Source organism: Vidua chalybeata, chromosome 12 (genome assembly GCF_026979565.1).
Source record: "Vidua chalybeata isolate OUT-0048 chromosome 12, bVidCha1 merged haplotype, whole genome shotgun sequence".
NCBI lineage: Eukaryota > Metazoa > Chordata > Aves > Passeriformes > Viduidae > Vidua > Vidua chalybeata.
This window is the reverse complement of record NC_071541.1, coordinates 20,533,685-20,556,990: the sequence shown is the minus strand read 5'-3', so window position 1 is coordinate 20,556,990 and position 23,306 is coordinate 20,533,685. Positions and strand designations below refer to the sequence as shown.

Below are 23,306 nucleotides of genomic sequence, written 5' to 3'. Positions count from 1 at the left end.
CCCAGAGGCCCTGATGGCATTACCTAGAGCGCTCTAGAGAGCTGCAGCTCAACTATGTGTATCAGCAAGACAGAGAGAGGGAAGGACAGAGATGCTGCAGAAAGGCTGCTGTGAGTGTGGGAGCAGGCTGAAAGAACTGAAATGGAATATGCAAAAAGCTTGAAGGGCTGGTCATCACCTGATCTGGAAAGGAGCAAAATTACTTGTGGCCAGGTCTGACTCAAAAATGGAAGAAAACACTGGGTTTTGTACTTGAAATTGTTGGAGTTCTTTAGTTTTATACAACTGTGAGTTCTCCAGAGCAACCACTCAATCAGTAAGTGAAATATAAGTAAGTAAGGGAAATCAATATTTTGCTCTGCTGAATTATTACAAATTCACTTTCTAATATGAGGATATAGGTAGGAAACTCAGTAATTCCTGATGGAAGGAAGGAGATGATCTGCGTAGAGAGGGTGAGAGAGATGGCAGTGGTAGAGTTGGTGGTGAAGAGCAAGGCACTGGCTCCCTACACAATATCCTGCACAATGGAGGGTGCTGGGATCATTCCTGTGCCCTGCTCACTGAGGAGGTAAAACCTGAGTCCATCAGTGCTTGTTCCTGTCCCCAGCACAGCTGTTTGCCTGCTCCACTGGCCCTGGGACATGCCAGGAACAGAATGGCAAACCTGGGTACCACAGTCCCCCTGAGCCTCCTTTTCTCAGACTGAGCCCCTTTCCCATCTCCCTCAGCCACTCCTGGTGCTCCAGCCCTTCTCCAAGTCTGCTCCCTTCTCTGGACATGCCCCAGCCCCTCAACCCCTCAATGTCCTTCTTGTCATGAGGAGCCCAAAACTGACCCCAGGATTCCAGGTCAGGCTGCAGCAGTGCCAGCACAGGGGACGGGCACTGCCCTGGGCCTGCTGCCACACCAGGGCTGCCACAAGCAAGGTGAAGGCACAAACCACTGCCAGCGTGTCTGTTAGAGTGTCCTCCTCTCTGTGCACCCACAACAGCAGCTGTCAGCCTGAGGACAGGACAACAAGGCTGCTGGGCTGGAGGCAGGTCTGAGCTATCCCCCAGTGACACCTCCAGTGTGTCTGGAGATGGCTGTGGGGATAGAGCAGGGGCAGAAGCACTTTGGTCGCTTTGTTCCTGCTCCAATATTCTTTGAAAATGTTTTTCTAAGCCATAATTGTAACTCACTGATAGTTTACTTTCGTAAATGTGTTTTTTTTAAAAATCATTGCTGAAGCTATAGAAAGGGGATATGGCTCTTCCAGAGCTTCAAAATTGCTTCCTGAGTCTTCTTGAATTTTTTTTTGGATTAGAAAGCTGAGATACTCCTGATGGAAGCACACCAGGCACATGCCCTAATGAGAAACACTCTGCCCCATGTGCAACTCTGAGACATTTCCCCCTCTTCAGGTTGGTGTTTGAGTCTCAGAACCACTGGTTTTGATCATATCCCACCATTTATTTGTTGAAGTTTGTGTTGCTTAAGGCAGTTCCTCTCTGATTTGCTCATTTAATGGTCAGTATTTGATGGTCTGTTTGCAGTGTTTTGAGAGTCCAGTGTTTGGAAAAACAGTTCAGGGGAAAAGGCTGGAAGAAAATATGATAATTCCTTGTAGATGATGCAAAATATTTCTTTGCTGGGGAGAAGGCAGAGGAGAAGGCATGATATTGGAGGGATTTAAATGGCTCTTTCCTAAATAAGTTTTTTGATGTTCTGTTTGTTGAGTTCTGAATTAGTCTTAACTCATTTTCAGGATTATGACTGAATGCCATTAGTGACCAGAAACTTCCTTTATGGTCTTGTACATTACTCTATTCAGAGCCCAGATTAAGCTCAAGTAGGAGAAAGTGACATGGTGCTGTTAATTTTCTTGTATGTATGTGGCTTCTATTGCACAACAAAGGTATAACAAGTGTAACAAATATTATTGCCACAACAAGGTTTATTTTGCATTTCACTACTTGCCCAAACTTCAGATTTCTGGAAATACTGGATGATGTGTTCTGCCAGTCTCAGAATGAATTTCCAGCAGCTCCTGGAGTGGTGACAGCCCATGATGTGAACTGGGACCAAAAACTTCCAGGCAGTTTTGAGCAGAGCCCCACAAGACATCCCCCACCAATGCTGATGCATAAGCTCTCCTTTTACAGGAGCTGATAGTGTAGATTATAAATAATACTATTAAAATATGATGATGAGGAGGAGGATGACTTGGTAGTAAAGAAAAATAACATTATGATAGATAGATAGATAGATAGATAGATAGATAGATAGATAGATATTTAAAGATGATGATGATGAGGAGGAGAAGGAGGAGGAGGATGATGATGATGATGACAGTATGGTATAGAGACATTGCTCTGTCAGGGATTCTGCTGTGGGCTTTGGGAAGTTTCCTGAGCTGTGCCCAGAGTGCTGACAGCCCCAGGGATCTGCTCACATCTCCCTAGCTCCTGGGCCGTCACCCCCACATCTGAGGTGCTTTTTGTGGTATTCCTGTCCCATAAAATTTTCCACTGGCCCTGTTGGTATGTGCAGCTGCTCTGAGGAATCGGGGGTCTCTCCTAGCACAACTGCCTGGCAGGAGCGAGCTGCCTGTGAGGGGTTGGTGTTTCTGGAATCACTAAGTGCTCTGGCATCTCTCCCTGTGCCCCACAGCCAGCCACCTGCCTCCCCCAGCACGCAGGAAGCCATCCAGGGCATGCTCTCCATGGCAAACCTCCAGGCCTCAGAGTCCTGCCTGCAGACATCATGGGGCACCAATCAGGCGAAGAACAACTCCTTCTCCACACAAAACTTGAAGAAAACTGGTGGTGGTGGCAACAAAACCGCTGGGAAACGGCTGCTGAAGAAAAGCACAAAGAACAGCATCGACATCGAGGATTACGATGAGGACCAGGACCACTTGGATGCCTGTTTTAAGGACTCAGATTATGGTGAGTAGGAGGGAAGCAGAGTGAGGGTGTGCCTGGGGCTGCATGGACACGTGTGTGCCTGTTGGTGAATGTCCCTTTGCTTGTGGGTGCTTCTGCCCGCTCTGCCACCCTGGGATCGGCTAGGCGTGCGCAGGAGCAGTGCATGGAACAGGGACCTGCACACCAAAGGGAGCAAAGACGTGGGACAGCAGACTGGCTGCAGAGCCCAGGGTCACACAGCCATCCAGGCAGGCTGGATTTGAGGCCAAAACCAGAAGTTTTGTGGCACAAAACTTCTTTTTTGAGAAGAAAAAACTGGTTTTTGAGAGAAACTCTCAAGAAACATGGAGAGCCCCCAAAACTGCAGCAGTCAACCCAGAAATGGGGGACTGTCCCAGAAATGTGGGTCAGGTACTGCTACTTGTGACATAAATGTCCTTCTCTGCACAGTAGCAATTAAACCTCCAGCTGAGAGGAGTGAGAAGTTGAACTTGTACATGGAAAAAGGATCTAATGCTGTTTTGAGTTTTGGCAGAGAAGGCAAGCATCTGCAACAGAAATGCACACAAAGACAGTTTACAGCAGTTACATCAGTTCTGCCATAATTATCATAGAATCAGAGAGTGGTTTAGCTTGGAAGGGACCTTCAAGGGCCATCTAGTTCCATCCTCTGCCATGGGCAGGGACACTTTTCACTAGATCAAGTTGCTCCAAGCTCTGTCCAGCCTGGCCTTGGACACTTGCAGAGATGGAGCAGCCACAGCTTTACTGGGCAGCCAAGTTGGACTTGATGATTCTTGTGGCTCCCTTGCAGCTCAGGATATTCTGTGATTAAAGAGGAATACAGAGAACCAGTCACAGTTTAATGACAGCAGCTCTCAATAGTAATGTGTGGATGAGAACAGAGGAAAGTGCCCTGAGTGTCACAGCTGTGACAGAAGTGCTCAATGGCACTTCTGGGCATCATCCAGCTGTGATGTCTGTGGTCACTGCAACTGGACAGAGCAAGGGTCCTCTGTGCAGGGCAGAGCTGTTTCCTAAACTGAAACTCTTGCTTTTGTTTCCTACTGTAGTTTACCCTTCTCTCGAATCAGACGAAGATAATCCAGTATTCAAGTCCCGATCAAAGAAAAGGAAAAGTTCAGATGATGCCCCTTACAGTCCGACGGGTAAGTCAATGTGGTCTGTGCTGCCCAGACTCAGGCTAAGTCATGCAAATCTCTAAATTTTTCAAGGAGTGTGGAAACTGTAACACACAATTAGTGATTTCTTTATCACATTAAGGATTAACCCTTTCCAGGGCAGTGGGAGGTGATCCAGGCACTGGAATTCCTCCCAAGCAATTTTAGCCTTCCTCCTGCAATCAGCTGGCACGAGAACGTAATTCCTTGGTTTGTTTGTTTTTCCTCACAGTCTTAGTAATAGATCATTTGATTGCCACCTTAGCAGTGGTGTTACAGTGAATCAAGCTCTGGACAGCTGAGTTGCTGTTGATTTCAGGTGTTGACTGTGGGAATAGTGAGAGAGAGCAGGAATAGTCTCCTTCAGGTTCAGCCAAAGCTCATGATCTGGAAGGGTTTGGTCTGCTCTGGGTTTGTTGGAGCTCACCAGGGGTAGTGACAGGCAAGAGGGCCCCTAGACCCCTTTGACCCCTGTAGCCCATGAGCAGGGCACCCTCTGTGTGTGCTGTGTGTGACAAGCAGCCCATGCATGGCCTCATCAGCTTGTGGCCCTGCATGTCCTCCCCCGGCTGCAGGTGAGCATTATCACTTTGGCAATAACACTCATAATCCAGGATGTGGGCACAAACCTGCATGGCTTTGGCTTCAGGTGGCTGTGGAGCTGCTCAGCTGTATGACATCTCTATCAGCAGCTTCTGCCCATGCCACTGTGCCCAGAGGCTGCTGGCTCTTGTGCCTTCACTTGTACCTGGGAAAGGGAAGGGCAGAGGCTGTCCCCATCTCTCCTTGCTGAGCAGGGCAGAGCGTGCTGCACTGTGGTGGCTGTGCTGCTCCCACAGGCACATTCCTGCCCCTCACCTACCTCTGCTCTCCTTGCAGCACGAGTTGGCCCCTCGGTGCCCCGGCAGGACAGACCGGTGCGAGAAGGCACAAGAGTCGCCTCCATTGAAACTGGACTCGCCGCCGCTGCTGCCAAGCTGTCACAGCAGGTGAGAGGCTGCCGGGAGAGTAGGAGCTGTCAGGAAAGGAGAGCCCTGTCCCCAGCAGCAGAGCTGTGCCCAAGCCTAGTGCTGTGCCAGCTCTGCATAGTGTTTGGTCCTGCCAGTGACACGAGGCTCTGCAGTCTCAGGGAAATAAATGGGATCTAAGCCCAGTGATGTCACAACACACCTGAACATGTCAGGTAGCAAGGGACAGAGAAAAGCACAGGGAAGGATGAGGGGGTGAGAATGGCTACTGGGGTAGAACAGGAGAAGGCTGCCTTGAAGGAGTGTATTTGATGTGTACTTGAGAACCTGACTGGTGTGATTGCCTGTCCGTGCAGATTGGCTGCTGGGAAGTGTCAGGGTTTGCTTCCAAAGGATTGGTGAACTGTGAGCAAAGAGTCAGTTTAGGAAAGGAACTGGGGCAGTTTGGATGTTTGGTAAGTGGTCTCTGAAGGGGTTAGAGAAGCCCCATAAAGGTGACATGGTGAGATGCTAAGGTGACAAGGTCTGCTGGAGCGAGGTTGGTGAGGTACCTCAGCAAGCTGGTGGAGACGCAGGTTGTGGTGGCCTTGGGCTTCTGCGATGTGGACTATTGAGTAGAAGAGCTTTAAGGATGGTGGCAAGGTTTCAAGAAGAAGGAACTGAAAATAGACAAGGGACACAGGACAGTAGGAGACCTCTGCCATCCCAGTGTGCATGTCCAGGTGCAGTTACAGGTCAGGAGATGATGTATGTTTCCTAGCAGGAAGCAGAGGCTGAATCAGTGGGATGTTTAATATCCTTCATGCTGTTGTGCAAGGGTGTGAAGATCCCTGAAGATAGGAGGTGCCAGTTTTTGTGGAAGATGGAAAGATTTGCCCATGCTGACCACGCTGCTGTGCCAGGGCGGTGTCGGTGCGGCCCTGGCCGGCTCCCGCTCGCCGCAGTGGTAAGGAACGAGGAGGCCCCGCACAGAGCGAGGATGTAGAGGCACGAGAGGCAAACATGTGTGTGCAGCTGTGAGCCAGACGTGTTGGAACAGCCCCCGAGCGCTTGTCCATGGCCAACTCCTGGCATGTCGTTGTATCAGGACCCTAAGCAACGCCGCTGGCCCTTGCCCTAGCTAAAGGTCTTCTGGGGATTAATCTGAGCTTCATCTTTGTCATTTTAAAGGAGGAACAAAAAGGCAAGAAGAAAAAAAATACCAAAAAGAAGCTGTCAGCCCCCAACGCAAGCAAAGCGGGTCAGGAAGGCAGCTCCCCCAAGCCGAAGCTGGAGTCACAGGCCAGCAGCCTCACAGATCACGAGTACACCGCAGGGGCCAGCACCTTTGGGGTCACCCAGCCTAACAGGGGATCGCAGCCGATGGCACCCGGTGTTTTCCTCACACAGAGGAGACCCTCATCATCCTCGCAGAACAATGCCTCCGCCAAAGGTACCAGGAAACGCCTGGGTTGTGGTGCAGGAGTGGGGAAGGGTGAAGTGCCATGGAATCCGAGCCTTCCGCAGGGCCTCCACTGCAGTGTGTGGTGTGGGCATGCACAGGTGCAGGTGTGTGGATGCAAGTCAGATCTGGTCAGGGATAGGGCCTGTGGCCTTGACTGTCCTGGCACTGCGGGGCCAAGTCGGTGTTTCTCTGCTGGACTGTTGGTTGCAGGATGTGAGGTATCCCTGGCAGGAGCACTGCCCAACCCAAACCCAGCTCAGGAGGAGCGCCTGCAGGGTCACATCCCAGACAGCCCGGCTGGTGGAGCCTTGGCCAGGGGAGGATGCATCCATGAAGGCTGTTCTGCCCAGGGCTGGGCAGAACAACTGTGGTGTTGGTGGTGGCTGTATACCAGCTCTGTGCTGACTGTAGCTGAGGGCAGTCCTGCCAGGACATGTAGAGCAGGGCACACTGCAGATCTCTCTGGAGGGTTGCCGCAAGGAATATCAAACCTTGGAAATAACACAACTACAACTAAAGGCAGGAGAGAGGAAGAGGTTGCTCGCTGTCTGTCATAGGGAAAGTGTGAGAAAGCTGAGGCTGTCCCAGAGTCTGGGCTGGGACCTCCTGCTCTCCACTTGAACTTGGCTCAGGAAGTGTAACACTGAGGCAGGTGTGTGAGACAGGCACTGCATTAGCATGAAAATTGTGTGTGATCCCACTGGGAAAGACACCAGTGACAAGTGAGGCAATGTGGCAGATGTTTCCTGAATTCCATGTATTTGAGTGGAGCAGATTAGAGGTAGTGCACAGTATCCTGGCAGCTTGGATGGCTGTAGGGCAGGATGTGTGTAGCCTATGGTAGGGGCTGGGGTCCTGCCAGGAGCTGGTGGTACTTGTGGCTCTCTGCAGATCTGGAGTAGAAAAAATGTATTTGCCTGGAATTGTGCTTTTGTGGTGAAATGGTGGGAAACAGGTCCAAGGCAGAGAGGTGCCCAGGAGCTTGGAGCTGCGAAAAGCTGTAGGGCATGTGTCTGTGTCTGTGTGTCTCTGTGTGTGTGCAGCCTCTCCCTGAGGAGCAGAATGGCACTGGTGAGGCTGGGTTTGACTGTCACCCTGTGGGCAAACAGGTGACCGTGAGCAGTGACCCAGGGCAGGTGAGGGCACAGGGCAGCAGGGCTGGCACTGCGGGGGCAGAAGGGTGCCTGGTAGAGCTGCGGGGTCAGGAGGGTGCCCAGGAGAGTTGTGGGGGCAGGAGGGTGCCCAGCAGAGCTGTGCCTCCCTGGAGCAGGTGTGAATGTGTCCATGGGGGTGGGTGTACACTGTGCCCGAGCTCAGCAGGGCTGGCTCTCCAGAGGCAGTTCTCCCAGCCAAGCCCTGTCCTCTGGCAAGCAGCCCCATTCCTGAGGGGTGCTGGTGGGTGTCCTTGAAGGTTCTGGGCAGGGCTGGTGGCAGGGCCGTGGAGGCAGGAGGCAGCTGGAGGGTCTGTGCCTGTGGGGTGGTGTGGGGTGGGCATGGGTCCTCACCCCACCCCTGCTGTCCTTCCAGGGAAGCGTACGAAGAAGGGGATGGCCACGGCCAAGCAGCGGCTCGGCAAGATCCTGAAGATCCACCGGAACGGGAAGCTACTGCTCTAGTGGCCCCAGGGACACTGCCACCAGTTCTGGGCCACCACTACAATAATCCCTTTAACTTTCAGCGGTCGGACTGTACAGAATCCTGCTATAAATATTTTTTAATATAGACGTCCTTTCTCAGAGTGCTGAGAGCAAATAGCCGCAAAAAGTTAATACTAATCTTGGCCACGGAGGAGCGCGCCGGGCCCCTCACTCTGGCACCGGCCCTGGCCTTGGGCCCCTCGTCCCGCCTGGCGAGCGGGCAGGGCGGGTGGCCGCAGCTGCTGTGGCAGCAGTGCCAGGAGCAGGAAGGGCCACAAGGCCACGTGGTGGGAGGGGACTGCAGGACTCGAGGCGTCGGGCAAGGAGGTGGCGGGCGCGTTTCTCAGGCACCGCTGCCGCTCCACGCCGCTGCATGCCAGGCCCCTTTTCCTAGAATGTAGCTTGTACATAGCTTTTGGAATAACCACCGCCGGGTTTTTATATGGGGAGGGTCTCTCCGGGCGCTGCCCGCCGGTACCAGCTCTTTGCGTAACTTCTTGTACGAGGAGGGAGACAGTTATTTTACTAGCACCTTGTGGAGTGTTTCCGTGTTTTGTGACGATGTAATTTATTAATGTTTGTAGCTTTTTATATTTGTACATTTCTTATGGGCTTTGTTTATATACACACATTACTGGGGTGCGGCGCCTGCGGGGAACCAGAGCCACCTGCCGCCATGTGCCAGGGCCACCAGGGCCATCACCGGGGCCACCACCAGGGCCAACAGGGCCGCGCCGGCCCAGGCGTTGCGCTGGCTTTTTTTATTATGATTATGATTATGATTATTATTATTAGTATTATTATTTTTTCGCGACATGTACATTTCTAACAAAGTTTATCGTGGTTATCTATCTATGACGGTGTTTTATTTACTGATTCATATCAAATGCTCTTGTATCGACTTCACAAAATCTTAAGTAAACCTAGAGCAAAGTTTAAAAAAAGACGAAAAAAAAAGGAAAAAAAAAAGAAAGCAAAGTAAAACTATTTCAGGTTTTGTACACAATTGCCTGGGCCTGGCCTTTTTGTGGGGTTGGTGAACGAGGGGTGGGGAGGCAGCCAGGGCTCCCTGAGGGTAGGTGAAGGAGCCAGCAAGGACTCACAGCTGGCACAGACAGGGGATGGCTCTGCTGCCACTGCCCCATCTGTCACCCACCCCCTTACACACCTCTGCTTGCTACAGCACCACAAGAAGCCCATGTCGATTGGGCATGGTCTTGAGCATCCCAGTGAGACACCTCATGGTCCACCCAAAGGTTCCACCCACTGCCCAGCTCATCATCCGCCTCCCATGGACAAACATACATGTCTGTTTCTCTCTGCTTCTTCCCTCTTGGGGGTCACCAGGTGCTCCAGCCTTTCCCCTTCTTTGTGCTCACTGAAACATGCAGCATCTCACCATTTATTCCTGACCCTTGGGGAAATGCACAACCTGCATTTTTCTCTTTGCTGATGTAAGGCCATTCCCACCTCTCACTCTGCTTCCTGCTCTTGGACACCTTGTTCTGGCAGTGGTCCGAGCCACCTGCAGCCTGCACCTGTTCCCCCATGATGGGCACAGAGGCCCCAGGGGGCAGCCCCTGGCCCAGCCCCTTGCTCCGGACCGGCCGAGCGCTCATTCCCGGCTCCGCGGTTTTGGGGGAATCCTCGCAGTCCATCTTCGCAGGGACATTTCGGGCGGGCTGCGGTGGCTGGCGGCGATATCGAGCTATCGCCAGCTGGGGGAGTTCACAGTTCACAAACAGCCGCAGCCGGAAAAATGGGATCCGCCGGAATGGAACTTCCCGAGCACCTCCCGCGGCTCGGGGACACGCGTGCACCCCTGGCTCATCATAAAATATCCCGATATCCTGGAAGGGACCTGCAAGGATCACCAGCTGAGGATGTGCTGTGACGGGTGAAAGTGAACACTCAGCCAGGGCACCCACCCAGCGCCCACCCAGGGCACCCACCCAGGACACCCACCCAGCGCCCACCGCCGGCTCTGTCCCAGCCCCGCAGAGCCTCCCGCAGAGCCTGGATGCTACAGCCGGGAGGAACCGCGGTCTGGAAATCCAGGGACAAGGGATGACAGTCGCTGTGCCAGCCTCTCTGTTCAGGAGTTCGGGGCTGCCACGAGGTGCTGAATGCCGATGTGGGACAATCGACTTACCTTTGGTATTACCTCTGCAGTGACTGGCACCTGTGAATTCATAAATGTGCTGCTCAGTGTACAAAGGACGGCCCAGCCAGGGAGGTGTTCTCTGTGCACACGTGCAGAGAGGCTGTTGGCTGCTCCTGGTAAACCACTACTCACAACATTTGTGTTTCTGTTGTTTCTGTCTTTATACTGACAAGAATCACTCCAACCCAGACATTTGGCACAACCACACCTTAGTCTCACGGACCTCACATTCATCTTTCCCCCGGCCGGGGCAGGCTCTGCCCGGGCTCTGGGGTGCTTCCAGCAGTGGCCAGATGCCATCCCGCGCTGCAGGCGCCGTTCTTTCCATTCCATCTGCCACGGACCTCAGTTCCCGCCCCACAGGACTCACAGCATTTATGTAAACTGTTTGGAAGTTTTTCTCTGCATATGACAAGAGAAAGCCTGCTTCTCATCTTCTCTTGAAAGTGTAATAATTATAATGAATTAGATTTTCTTCTGTTTCCAGCCTGCAGGGAAGGCACACTTTGAGACTCATTTCAGGTCACTCTCTTGTCAAACTTCACGTACGTCTGTGCCCCAGCTCACTGTATTTGCTAAACATTGAGCTCCACGGTGCTCTCCTCCTCGGGGAGAGGCACGGACCAGCCTGGGGCTGTCCACCTCCCTGGCTCACTCCCTGGCTCACTGGGCTTGCTCCTGGCTCGCTCCTCCCATCACACACTGCAAGTGTTTGCAGACTGTGTGTGACCACGTGTCTTCCTCTTACCTTCAACTCAATCAAATAATTAGCAGTCACTTAGGAGTCAATTAGGTGACATATCTTGAAAGTCTTTGTGTTTACCCTACTCCTTCATTTATAAGCTCTTTCTAGCAGCCCAAGGGAAACCCTTTCTTCCTGAGGTCACCAGGGCACCCTGGGTTCATCTTTGGACTGTAGAGGAGTTCACACTCATGTCTCACCACTGGCTGGGCAGTGGGCACCGTGGGCCAGACCCCTACTATGGCCACAGCTCTTGTGCTTCATGGTCTCTCAAAACCCACTGTCCCTTCACAACAACCCCTCCTGCTGTCTGTGGGGAGCATGTGGCTGTGCAGTAGAAACTCCCCTCCGCTGGTCATTCTTTTCCCCTTCTTTGCTGAACTCAGCAGTTCCAGCCCACAGCCACTTCATTTGCTGCCATAAAACATATTTAGTGGGTTGGTTTGGAGAACAAACCTTTCACACGATGTGGAATATTAGATGTCTGAATCCAGAGGAGACAGAAAGGGAAGAAGGGGTGAAGGTTTTCTAGAAATACTTATGTATGAATTTATGGGAGCAGACCTTAAAATAGGACCTAGAACAAGTTACACAATTAAAACTGTGCACTAATGCTGTATGGCTTACATGTCCCTTGCCCAGGGTTAAAGACTGCAGCAGCTCCTTTCAACATTCTTTATTCAAGATCACCAGTCTCGGTACTTTGCCTCAAAATGTGCAAACCTTTAACTTCCCCCAAGGGATAACTTACTCTGAGAATGAAATATTCATTAGAGACTCGTCATCCACCATCACTGTGTGGCCTCTCCGAAGCCTGGGGAAGCCAGACACCAGCCCCAAAGTGCTCCCTTTGTGTAGGGCTTTTGTTCCCCACATTCCACCCGTGGGGCCCTGTCACAGTGGATAAGAGCTCCCCAGGCCTGAAAGGGAACTGTCAGGCTGAATGTAGCTGGCTGCTGACAGGGAGTATCACCATTAACCAGCTTGTTATCTTGAGTGGGGTTTGCACAAATCGCTCCCTGCCTGGCTTTTGCTATCAGTGGTGATGACAGCTCTTCGACAGATGCTAGTGAGGAGTGAATAAAGATGCTGTGGCTAAAGACCATCTGCAAGGATTAAACCTTCATCACATCCGGTGACTTTTCTACTCTTGAGACAAAGGAAACCTTTCTTTTTCCCCAGTCACACACCTTAGTTTCTCCAAGAGGCTGTTCCCTGCCAGACGCTTCCATTGCAGCTTGTCTATCATGGAGACATTTGAAAACCACCTTACACTGACTATTTGCACTTTTAATCCATGATTCTCTCTAATGCTTCTCTAAATCTCCAGTAACAACCCACCCTCCTCCAGGACTGCTTCAGGAAATTGCTGATGGCCCTTAGGGCCACCAACTTCCAACGCCAGACACAAAGGTCAAAAGAGAAAGTGGTGTGTGACCCTCAGAGTCTTGTCTTTCCATCTGAGCTAATTGCAGAAAGGGAGAACTAAACCGCCAAGAATGCTGTGATTCTCCATCTTCTGAGCAGTGACAAAAAGAGATTTGAGTAACAAAAGAACTGTGGAATCATAGAATATCCCAAGCTGGAAGGGATCCTCAAGGACCTTTGAATCTGACTCCTGGGCCTACACAGGACACCCCAACAATCCCACCCTGTGCCTGAGAGTATTGTACTAACACTTCTTAAATAAGATTTGCTGTGTAAAACAAGGAGAATATTAAATCTTGAGTTTGTTTGTCCAATGCTTAAAACTGATCAGGGAATTAAATAGACCCAAGCAAAGCAATTAACTGCAGTGAAGAAATGCTGTTTGTTTTCAGTATGTTTTTGCTGTGTGCAGTAGCATATGAGGAGGAAACAACATCAGATGGGGATGTTTATCTCATGCAATGACTCAGTCCTCATGCCTGATGCTTCTCAAAGCATCATGTCTCACTGCCCTTGTTGCAGTCCTGTTTCCATTGAGCTCCTGATGCACTCTTATTTAATAAGATTTGCACTCTTATTCCTTCCAGAGTCCTGCTGGGTGTGTTCCAGGTAGGATCCCCTGGATTCCGACAGACCTCACACTGACTGAGGCATCCTTGCAATAGAAAAGTTTTTATTTTCTCCCTGTGAGGGTGGTGGGGCCCTGGCACAGGTTGCCCAGAGAAGCTGCCGCTGCCTCATCCCTGGAAGTGTCAAAGGCCAGGCTGGACTTCTTCATTGTGTAGTCAGTAATGAAAGGGTCCTGACTATTCTAGCTGTCTTGTCAGCAGTAATTTATTTTTATGCAGAAATCAAGGAGATTTCTATCTGAAAACTGTCTCCCCTCTGGCCCCAATGGTCAGTAACTGCCTAGTTGGACGAGGATCTTCCCACACACATGCCTGTCCTTGAAGTCATGGGAATCCCATGCACAGAATGAATTTGCACTGGCATAAATAAACAGACAATTCTGGGCTGCAGGTCTCCAACCCAGCCACATTATGCTGGATGAGATAAACCTTGGCCCAGGTCCCTTTCCCAAGGCAGAGCCTGGCTCAGGCACTGGAGGTGGGCAGGGGCAGGAATTATGTGTTATCCATTCAGCAATTCCAACAAGGAGAAGGGTTGTTGGTGCTGCTGGTGAAGGATTTGCTTTTTCTTGGAGCATTGTTCTTGCCAGCATCCCATGAGCTAATTCTGTGTACCCAAGGCAGGCTGGCAGGACAGAGTAGCATTCCTTCTGGAAACGTGTGCTTAGCGTTCCTGTGAGCCAGTTTGTGACTGATGGATCCCTGGGTGGTCAGTTTGGCTGCAGCCCTTCTACACGGCTCCGTGGGGGAATTCTTGGGCATGGCTCTGCCTATGGATTCACAAGACATACTACACTTCTTCCTAGGCATTATTTTCCAGAATGATTCAGTTGAGAAATCTAGAACAGTTGGAGGGTTTATCTGGAAATGCATCACTTTGCCCTTAGGTATATTCATTTAATATACAGAAATGTATTTATTTATATGAAAGGCAAACCAACCTTAGGCAATAATAATAGCTAAAAGCCAAACTTGCAATTGTTATTCAGTGCTATTGCTATTAAGCGGCTGTTACTCATAACACAGGCGTACATACTTTGGATCTTAATCTCCTTTTGTGGTATTAAATGGGCCAAGCAGCTGCTAAATGGAACAAAAGTGTCATCCATCAGGATCAATTGGGATAAACATAAACATCCCATTTCCTTTCAGACAAACGTGGCATGGGCTGAGCAGCTTGCTTTGACCATCAGAATGATGCTCCTGGAACTCCAGCAGCTGGAAAATCGGGGTGTTAACCTAACCTGAGCCTGGCAGGTGGCACTGTTTTAGGGAATTGGGAGGTGTGAAAGGGGCTGGAACATGTGATGTCCGTGCTTTTTGTGAGGATGGGGCTTGGCAAAGATGACTTTGTAAGGTGCACCTGGGGCTTGGCTTGCACTGCCAGCTGTGCCTGCATCGGGGAGCACCTGGGGCAGATCCTTGCACTTGATCCCCTGTAATAGCAGGAGCAATCACACAGTGCTCAGCAAGGGGAGTACCAGGGGTTTGACTCTGGCACTACACGGCATTTCCTTTTTATCTAAGCAGCCAGCCTCTTGCAAAAGAAATTATCAACAAGGCAGCTCTGTCAATAACAGATTTTATCATATCACAAGTGTGTGCAGGGAGCCTGTGTGCCCTGACCTACCATCATCCAGCCTCAGCGCTCCATTTGAGAGTAATCAGCTGTAGGGAAGTAATTGGAAAAATATGGCATAAACTGTGTGTGTATACATGCACATGAGTAAACCAAATTTCATTAAACAGCATTAAACACAGAACCATATGTCAGATTGAAATCACTGAAGTTTCTTCTGATTTCTACAACCAGTACTGGACCTGTGGAGTGGTACCTACCTTGGCTTGGTGGTGGGCAGCCCTGGAATGTCCCAGCAAAGGGGTGAAGTCAAAAATGAGAGGTGGCTGGAAATTTGGGGAGTGACAGCTAAGAACTGTGGAGGTTCAAGTGGCACATGACGCCTGTGAGAGTGAGACCTCCTCATCTGCTTGCAGCAGCAGTCAGTGCAAGGTCTGGTGGAGATATAAACTGATTTAGATCTACATGGTGAAAATATAAATTGATCACATTAAATGATCGCTCCACCTGTACCTGAAGGTAACAAAATTGGATTTTTCCTTCTTCAGCTTCCCCTACACTGGATTCTTTCTCCTCCCCTCTCTCCTCCAGTCTTTTCCAAGCTGTGCCGAGGACATGGGATATGGCATGTCCCATGCCACCATAAACATGTCAAGGAAAGGGCTGAGAGCAACTGCAGAAGAGACAGGAACAACCTTTGGAGTGGGGAAAAATGCTGACCCTGTAATGGCCCTATGATGCTGAGTATTTAGAAACATAAACCCAAAAAAGACAGTAGGTTTTTTTTAATTGGGAGTATAGAGTTTTATTATTTAAAAGGTTTTATAAAGAAATTTTAAACAGGCCATAGAATTGCTGTAGCAGGTTGGGTTTTTTCCTCTTGGAAATTACTCAGCCATTTGGTTTCTATTTTTGCTCAAAGCACAAGCTTTTTGAACAATCATTTGATATGCTTGTTGATGCATCACAAAAAGGAGACATGCTTTGAATTCTCCTTAAAAACCCCATGTAAACACAAGGTTTATGGAGCATTGCAACAAAATACCATCTCCTTATTGAGTGCTTTCACATGTGATTTCCTCTCTGACTACTGCATGTAAACATACTTATTGTGTTTGGGCAATTCCAAAACCTCAGACACAATCAGGCTCAATAGCTCAGCAAAGGCAAGTTATAGATTAAAATATCCACATTTTGCAACGAGATGCGTGGATGGTAGCAGAGGAGGGAAGAGAGGGACATTTTAACACAGCAGGGTGGTTGGAAAGCCCCGTTTTTCACTCCTTGGAGTCACAGACTCACCCTGCGCACACCAGCAGCATCCTCCCCACCCAGGGACTGCTGGTCTATTGTCTGTAGGAAAGACACCCAGACCCAGGATTGTCATTTCACACTGACTAGGGCATGGTCCTCTCCAGGCCCTTAACTGTCCACTGTGTTTCTATCATTTTGTAAAGAAAAGCCTTTCATACATAGGGGTTATGTTCCTTTTTCTTGCATTTATGTTTCCTTAAGGCTTTATATTAGAAAAACCATAAAGAAATAAGCAACAATACCAAGATATTACACAGGTGAGAAGAAATAGCAACAAGTGTCAGATACAACATGACAAAAGACTGTGAGAAAATTATTAAATACCGCTGAAATAAGTGGATTTTCTTGTTTCCCACTGTGCACATAGCACACTGCTGAGCATAGGGGTGATTGCTGCAGGACTGGGGTCCCTTTAGCTTCCCCTAAAGTCGGCCAGGATGTGCACACATCTCCCAGTTCCGAGTCTTCAGCGTCCCTGTGGAGACTTGTGAGGTCTTTTTAGTTTAGCGCATAAGCCACTGCCACCTTCCTCCCCACAGCTGAGCCTTCTGGAAAAATTGTTGAAAGTTTAAATCCTACTAATTTGTAAATGAATAAACATTAAATTCTCTTTATTAAGTTCTAAATCACTATTTGTGCCCCTAAGGCTGTTTATTATTATAATTATAGAATCGTAACAGATTGGTTTGGGCTGGAAGGATCTTAAATATCATCTTAAATATCCCATGATGGGCAGGGACACCTTCCACTATCCCAAGCTGCTCTGTCCAGCCCAGCCTTGGACTTCCAGGAATGGGGAACCACAGCTGCACTGGGCACCCTGTGCCAGTTCCATAATGACCATATGGTTATAATTTTCCTCTGCTAAAACTGATACTCAGATTTAAACCAGACATTTCTCCACCTGTACCTGAAGGCAACATAAACTGGGTTTCTGCTTCTGCAGCTTCCCCAGCCCTGAAGTGCATCGCTCTGGGCTGAGCACAGCAGGGCTCTGGGCTCTGCCAGCGTTGCCCCAAGGTAGAGCAGGAGCAGCTCTGTCCATGCACAGGCAGCCACGGCACCAACAGTTTTGTTAGGCAAAAGGTCCGTGTAACATGAGTATCCTGCAAAAATGGCAGGGCTGCAGTATGAAATTACTCTCCCCTTCACTCTCTGTATATTTTTTATTTTCAAATTTGTTTCTGCTATGCCCTGATTTATCAAAGCCCTAAAACACATGCTTGACTTTAAATACCTCACTGCAGCTAAAACTAATTGCATACTTAGTCTTTGATGGCTCAAGGTCATAAAGAAATCACTCGCTTTTCCAAACAAATACTTCAGTATTTTAATTGCTTGCAAACCACATCCCACAGCCCCTGCAGAGATGGGTGTAGGACTGTGTGCCTGACTAGAGGGTGAACTGCCTGGGATTTCCCCAACCAAATTCAGGCACTGCACCCAGTTACTCGGGGCACAGTATGTCCAGTAAGGTCGGGTCAGGCCGGGTTTGGGTCTGATATGTGACAAAGCACTGGGAAGAACATGTAGCTGTCCTAATCCTGCTGGCAGTGGCTGGGTGAGAGATGCCTGATGTGCCACAGTTACATGAACACATCTGGGAAGTCTTCAGCATCTCTTCAGCAGGCATTTCCCATATTGGGGAATCATAAATAAGATATCAATATCCCTGCTGGGGATCTTGTTAGTTCATGTAAGTAACTACATAAATATATAAATATGCAAATCATATATAGAATTTAAACTTGCACATACATAAAGAAGTGGAAGCAGTACTGTACAAACAGAGTTCCCATCGACATTCACTCTGACAGCCTGGGGATATTCACTCCCTCCCTCTACACTCGCTGCTTTCCCCTCTAAAATTCTTAGTAGAATGATAATATTTTAACAGTTGCAGCTTTAAAAACCTTGATTATGACCAATAATTTCTCCCAGGCAATTGTATATTTAGCAGAAGGGAAAAATTAAACTTCCCAGGAATTAGGTTATTTAGGGCATAAAATTCAAGGAAATAGGTATTTAGGTCATTGTGGGCATGGTTTTTATTTTCCCTAATTTTCAGATTACTTTCAATTAGGGTCTGCTCAGAGTGGAAACTTCTTGATGTGAAATAGATACTATCTAAATCATTAGAGCTCATTCATTGCCATGTGCCACCTTTTAGAGCAATTAAACCTGACCTTGGGGTTACGGAGCTGAGCACTCACCGACCCAGGGCACTTCCTCTGAATATGAATAAGCTTGGAGTACAAATACAGTGGGGCAGGATTGCTCCTGGCACAGATAATGCCTTTGTTAGAGCAGGGCTCTTCGGGCTCTTAACTATGGAGTCCATTGATTCAGAACATTCACTGGTGGGATCAATTCTGGGAATTTTTTTCCTGTCTTTTTTTTTTTTTCCTTGACATCTGGAGTCTATCTCTTTGCCAACTTCTCAGCCCTCCACTCAAAAAGAGAAAGTGAGGAAAACAGATGGACAGGCTCACAAACACATAGAATAAGTACCAAAAAAAGTTTGACAAAAATTTTACAAGAAGAGGGAAAAGAAGAAGAAGAAAAATGTTTAAATTTTTAAGTCTTTTGGCCATTAATTTTTTTGCCAAGTATTGCCAGATGAACATGAGTTCAGTCTAAAAATCCCATGATTCTCACCAGAGTGGTTTCTTCTCACTTTCCAACTCTCAGTAGCTCTTCCAATGGCAGTGCCCACCATCTGCATGCCACATTTGGAGTCCTGTTTACAGTCGTGTTACAAAAAATGTCCAGAGCAAGGACTGTCCAGGATAGATTGTCCGATCTATCAGTAGGAGTTATTTCAATGCCTTCTTCGTTTGGCAGAAACAATGGGGAAGCTGCCTCTCCTTACAGGAAACAGAAAAGGAGATGCTGGTAAACAATTAGGTGGGGTCTTGTTTAGAGAACAGAGCTTTTCATGCTCTGCCAAGCCATGTTAAACAATAACTGTCAGAATCTCCTAGAAGATGGAAAATTGGTATTGCTTGGTACAGAACTAATTCTGCTGGGGTTTGTACACAGACTGCATGGCACTTTTAGCCCTGTTTACTCACGAGCTCTCAGCAACCCAAGACAGCTCCAAACACTTTTCTTTCAGCTTTCAGCATGTGCTAGGGAGGGGAAAAAAGCCATCTGGCATTCCTTCACCTGGCAGGGCCACTCCTCATCAGGCTGCTGACCTAAAACATAATCTCCACCATGACCTATGGAGAAATGGGCAGGACCCACCTGCAAAGTAAAAGCCCCTTTTTGAGGCATAATACCAAATTCCTGATGGCTGATGTGTGCACGTTCACCTTTAGGACACTTTGCCAACTTGTATTTCATTGCCACAGTGTGCAAATGATTTCCAAGCAAGTCATTCTGCTCATTTGCAGGTAAAAGTTAAAGATACTGAGGGAACTACACCAAACCTCCTTGTTCCCCACTGACTTAGTCCAAGAGGACAAGACATGGAAATACTCTGTGTTGCAGCATTTCTGAATTCCTTTACACATCTTGTACACAGCATGAAGAAGCAAGGTCAGGACTTTATGTTGTGAAGTAAACATTTTCCCACTATAGCCTATAAAAGTATAAAAAATTAGGAAATATTCCCAGCCATGGCAGATTGAGGGATTCAGACTTTTTTTGCAGGCGTAATTATATAAAAAAAAAAAAAAAAGATGATTGAGACTATTTTAAATCAGCTTTATCTAAAAATGTCATCCGAAGCAAGCATACAGCTGAATTTAGTTGTTGTAAAAAATCAATTTCCAGTGGTGGTTGAACAGCTTCAGGGTGAAGTTTTGGCTTCACATACAAATACAGAATCAAACCAGCCATTATTATCCATTTCCAAGTGCAGCACTTGAGTTCATGAAAACAGCACTCTTCTCCTCTTGGAAGTTTCTCTCATGGTACATTCCCATCCTCGAGGGAGCAACTCATTCCCTGTGTTAACATTTTATTTGAGAACCATCTGCTCTGTCCATGAGGCAGAAAAATGAGGCCATTATCAGAAAGGAGCTGCAGAAGGAGCCTGTATCCTGACAGGGAGGCTGAGAAATATGCCTCAGTGGGTCATAAAATTACAGAGTGATTTGGGCTGGAAGGGACCTGAAAGCTCATCTCTTGCCCTCCCTGCCCTGGCCTTGGACACTGCCAGGGATCCAGGGGCAGCCCGAGATGCTCTGGGTGCCGTGTTCCTGCAGAGGAGGACAGATGGACTGTCATTATTGGCTGGTGTTTATCTGCCAGAGAAGGCAGGATAAATGTACTGGCAGTCTAATTCCCTTTAACTGAATATGGGAGCCCCAAAATCACCCACACAAGCTGGGAGTGTTGGAAAAATGACGGGGACTGTAGCTCACTGGTGTTTCAGGGGCAGTGCTGGCATCCACATGTTTATAGTGGCTTTCCATTACTTTTTAAACTAAATTACATTTTATCAAACTGCAAGTGTCCTATCGCTGAGTAGATCTCTCTTGTTCCAGGCACAGAACCACTGCTTTCATAGGAGAAATAAAGCAGAAAACCCTGGTTAAAACCAACCCATTTCTTGCAGAATTTTAAATATCTCACTTGGAACTCTGGCTCCCCTTTTCCATGTGCTGGGAATCAGGGCTGCAGAGCAAGGGCTGACTGTGAGCAGGCAGGGGGCTGGCGGCAGCAGGAAAGGCAATATTTCCAGCTCCACTCTAGTCATTAACAACAGCAATTTGCCCACAAACAATCTGGAAAGAGTTTTCTCAGATTACAGTAAAAGTTAATGGAGTTAGAAATTCCTTCTCTTTTGGATTTAGCTTATCCTTCTTTGTGCAGCCCTTAAGTACATGGTGAAGTGCAAGGAAGGTTTGGTAGCAGCAGATGCAGCTGTGAGCATAAAACCCATGGTGAGGGGGCCTGATCCAGGATTCCTGGATCTCCTCACTGCTCCCATTAGTCCAGGTGGGAAAGCTCAGGACCTCCCTTTGCAGGTGCCTTTGAGAGGAAAATTAAAGCTCTTGTCAGCTGATTGTGCTGTAACTGGTTATTTAAGGAGGTGAGAGGAATTGGAATAAGCAATACAACTTTAACAAGATACAGCATGATTACTCTGATACCAGGTTTTGCTGCCAGAGCACTGCAGAACCTCATGAGCATGGAGAAAGCAGTTGAGAGGATAGACAAACAACAGACAGCAGAAAACGTTCATTCTAGGTTAAATAAAACTGACTGTTGGTTTGAGCCAAAGCCCATTAGGTGACACAGATTAATCACAACATCAGAAACCAGCTCAGTTATCCTGCACATCAGGTTCTTCCATGGATCTCTGATCACCCCATTATGGATTCTTCAACTCATCATTTCCAACGTACCTTTACATCTCCTAAGAGCTCTTGTTATTGTGTCAAAGTAACCAGTTTTTAAAAAATTGAATGTCATCCATTTATATCAGAAGAAAATCACAGCTAAATTGTGTTTATGCTTCATCCATCTTTACTATATCTCAGATTTGATTAAAAAAAAGTGAGAACTCTATGTGGTCAGCAAAGAGCCTTACCACTTAGAGGTCAGCAGAATTTCCCCACCCATGTCCTTTACTGCCACATTGCAGCTGATCTGAAGCTGCCCCCTAAACTCAACAAACCTAGAAGAAAACAAGTCCGCAGATAAGGTGGGGATAGGTTGGATTCAAACCCATCAAAGACCTCAGCCAACCCTGTTCTAGCTGAGATGCATCTATCCAACTGGCCAGAGAGCTGGGCAGAGAGAGGTCTCATCCCCTCAGCTATCTGAGCCTGGGAAATCCAAAGCCCCTGTGAAAGGGGCAGCCATATCAAACTCATGGCTATTTGCTGAGGTTTGTCGTGTGTCTATCTCCAACCCACGACTCCACATAACACTTTACCACCAGAGGAGAGCAAGCAGGGAATAAATTAACAGCTGCTGGAATCATCTCTGCCTGCAGAAGAAATGAAAAAATGCTAGTGAACTCTAGTTAAAAGATGGAAATCTCTTGCACTACATAAACTTGAGCCAAAACCTACCAGAGCCATTGCTGCTCACTGTAGAGGGCTCAAGGTCGATCTGTACAACAGGACGTGTCTTCTTCTCTTAATCATTAAATCAGATGAGGCAGAGCAGGAACAGGCACTCATTCTGTTTGAAGCCAAGTGGTGTTCACCAGGGATGAGCCCACAGACAGAGGTGGCCCCTTTCAGTCACAGCTGGCTCGTCCTCAGCATGGATGGAAGCTGCTGAGGAAATATCCTTCCTTTATCCCCACCTCCCCTTTCTGTTTAAGGGCATTACATTACTGAAAAAATACTTATAGTTAATCAGCACTGCTTAATCCTGTTCACTTCCATCTGTGCCTCTTTGCAGCCTGACACCTCTCCTGTCCTGAGGCCATGGAAAGCAGAGGGTATTTGGTGGGGAGGCCTCTGGGGAGCAGCTGTCCCCAATCATCCTGTCCACATCCCTTTTGTTCCCAGATTACATCTTGTACCAACAGTTTGTGTGTGGGAAAAATCAAAGCTGTCAGAGCTGCTCCCAGGATGTGCACAGCGGACAAGGTGCCCGATCAGGAGGGCACAGGCCTTGACCCCTGTGCTCACCCAAAATAATGAATGGAGGCAGGTTCCCAGCCTCCTCCAACTACTCCAGAGCTCAGCAGCAGAGTAATCATGACATGCACAAGCAATGAAAGCAATCTGTTGTTAACTGGCTGAACAGGCTTGTCCAGAGACCCCAGACTTCCTCATTCAGGCATATTACACAACGGCAATTTTCTATTTAAATGAGGGGGAAAAAAACTCAACAGGCTAAAAGATGCCTCCTCACAGCCTTCCTTCCCCAGTCCAGGGCTTCAAAAACAATTGACAGAAAATCCAAGGAAAATTTCAGAAACCATGCACCGTTATGAAAGTGGAATGACTGAATAAGACTGAATAATGGACTAGGAAGAGTTGATAATAAAAAGCATTTCTTTAATATTAGTCCTTCACCCAAGCTCATGGGGATGAATCTATTGAGTTACTCACATTCACTGTCCTGGGAGGGGACTGAAGTCTTTAGTTATGGCTGACAAGGGTGTTTTTGAGGGATTGAAATGGAAACACTTCTACAATGGCCTTGTGGGTGCAGCTTTGAACCATAATTCACTGGCAACAAAATTCTGTATTTTGGGTGTCAATCCAGATAGCATGCAGGAGGACCAAAAACTTGCTGCCTGCTGAATTTCAGCTTGTCAGCAGCAGCACTGGCTCATCACATCCCAGTTCTCCAGTACTCACCTGTTACCAGTAGTTGCATATCTACTAT

General features: G+C 48.2%; 1 protein-coding gene across 2 annotated transcripts in view; it reads left to right on the top strand.

Annotated features, from left to right (window-relative positions):
• Positions 1–8,993, top strand: part of PHF2 (PHD finger protein 2) — a 53,725-nt gene extending 44,732 nt beyond the window's left edge. Inside the window, exons 18-22 of one of the 2 annotated variants that reach the window (XM_053953951.1) lie at positions 2,656–2,933; positions 3,986–4,081; positions 4,973–5,082; positions 6,232–6,493; positions 8,033–8,993. In XM_053953951.1, coding sequence (XP_053809926.1) covers positions 2,656–2,933; positions 3,986–4,081; positions 4,973–5,082; positions 6,232–6,493; positions 8,033–8,121 — 835 coding nt within the window. In that variant the 3' untranslated portion in view covers positions 8,122–8,993. The remainder of the gene's footprint in view (positions 1–2,655; positions 2,934–3,985; positions 4,082–4,972; positions 5,083–6,231; positions 6,494–8,032) is intronic. The other variant, XM_053953953.1, reaches the window with a different exon arrangement.
• The last annotated feature ends 14,313 nt before the right edge of the window (positions 8,994–23,306 follow it).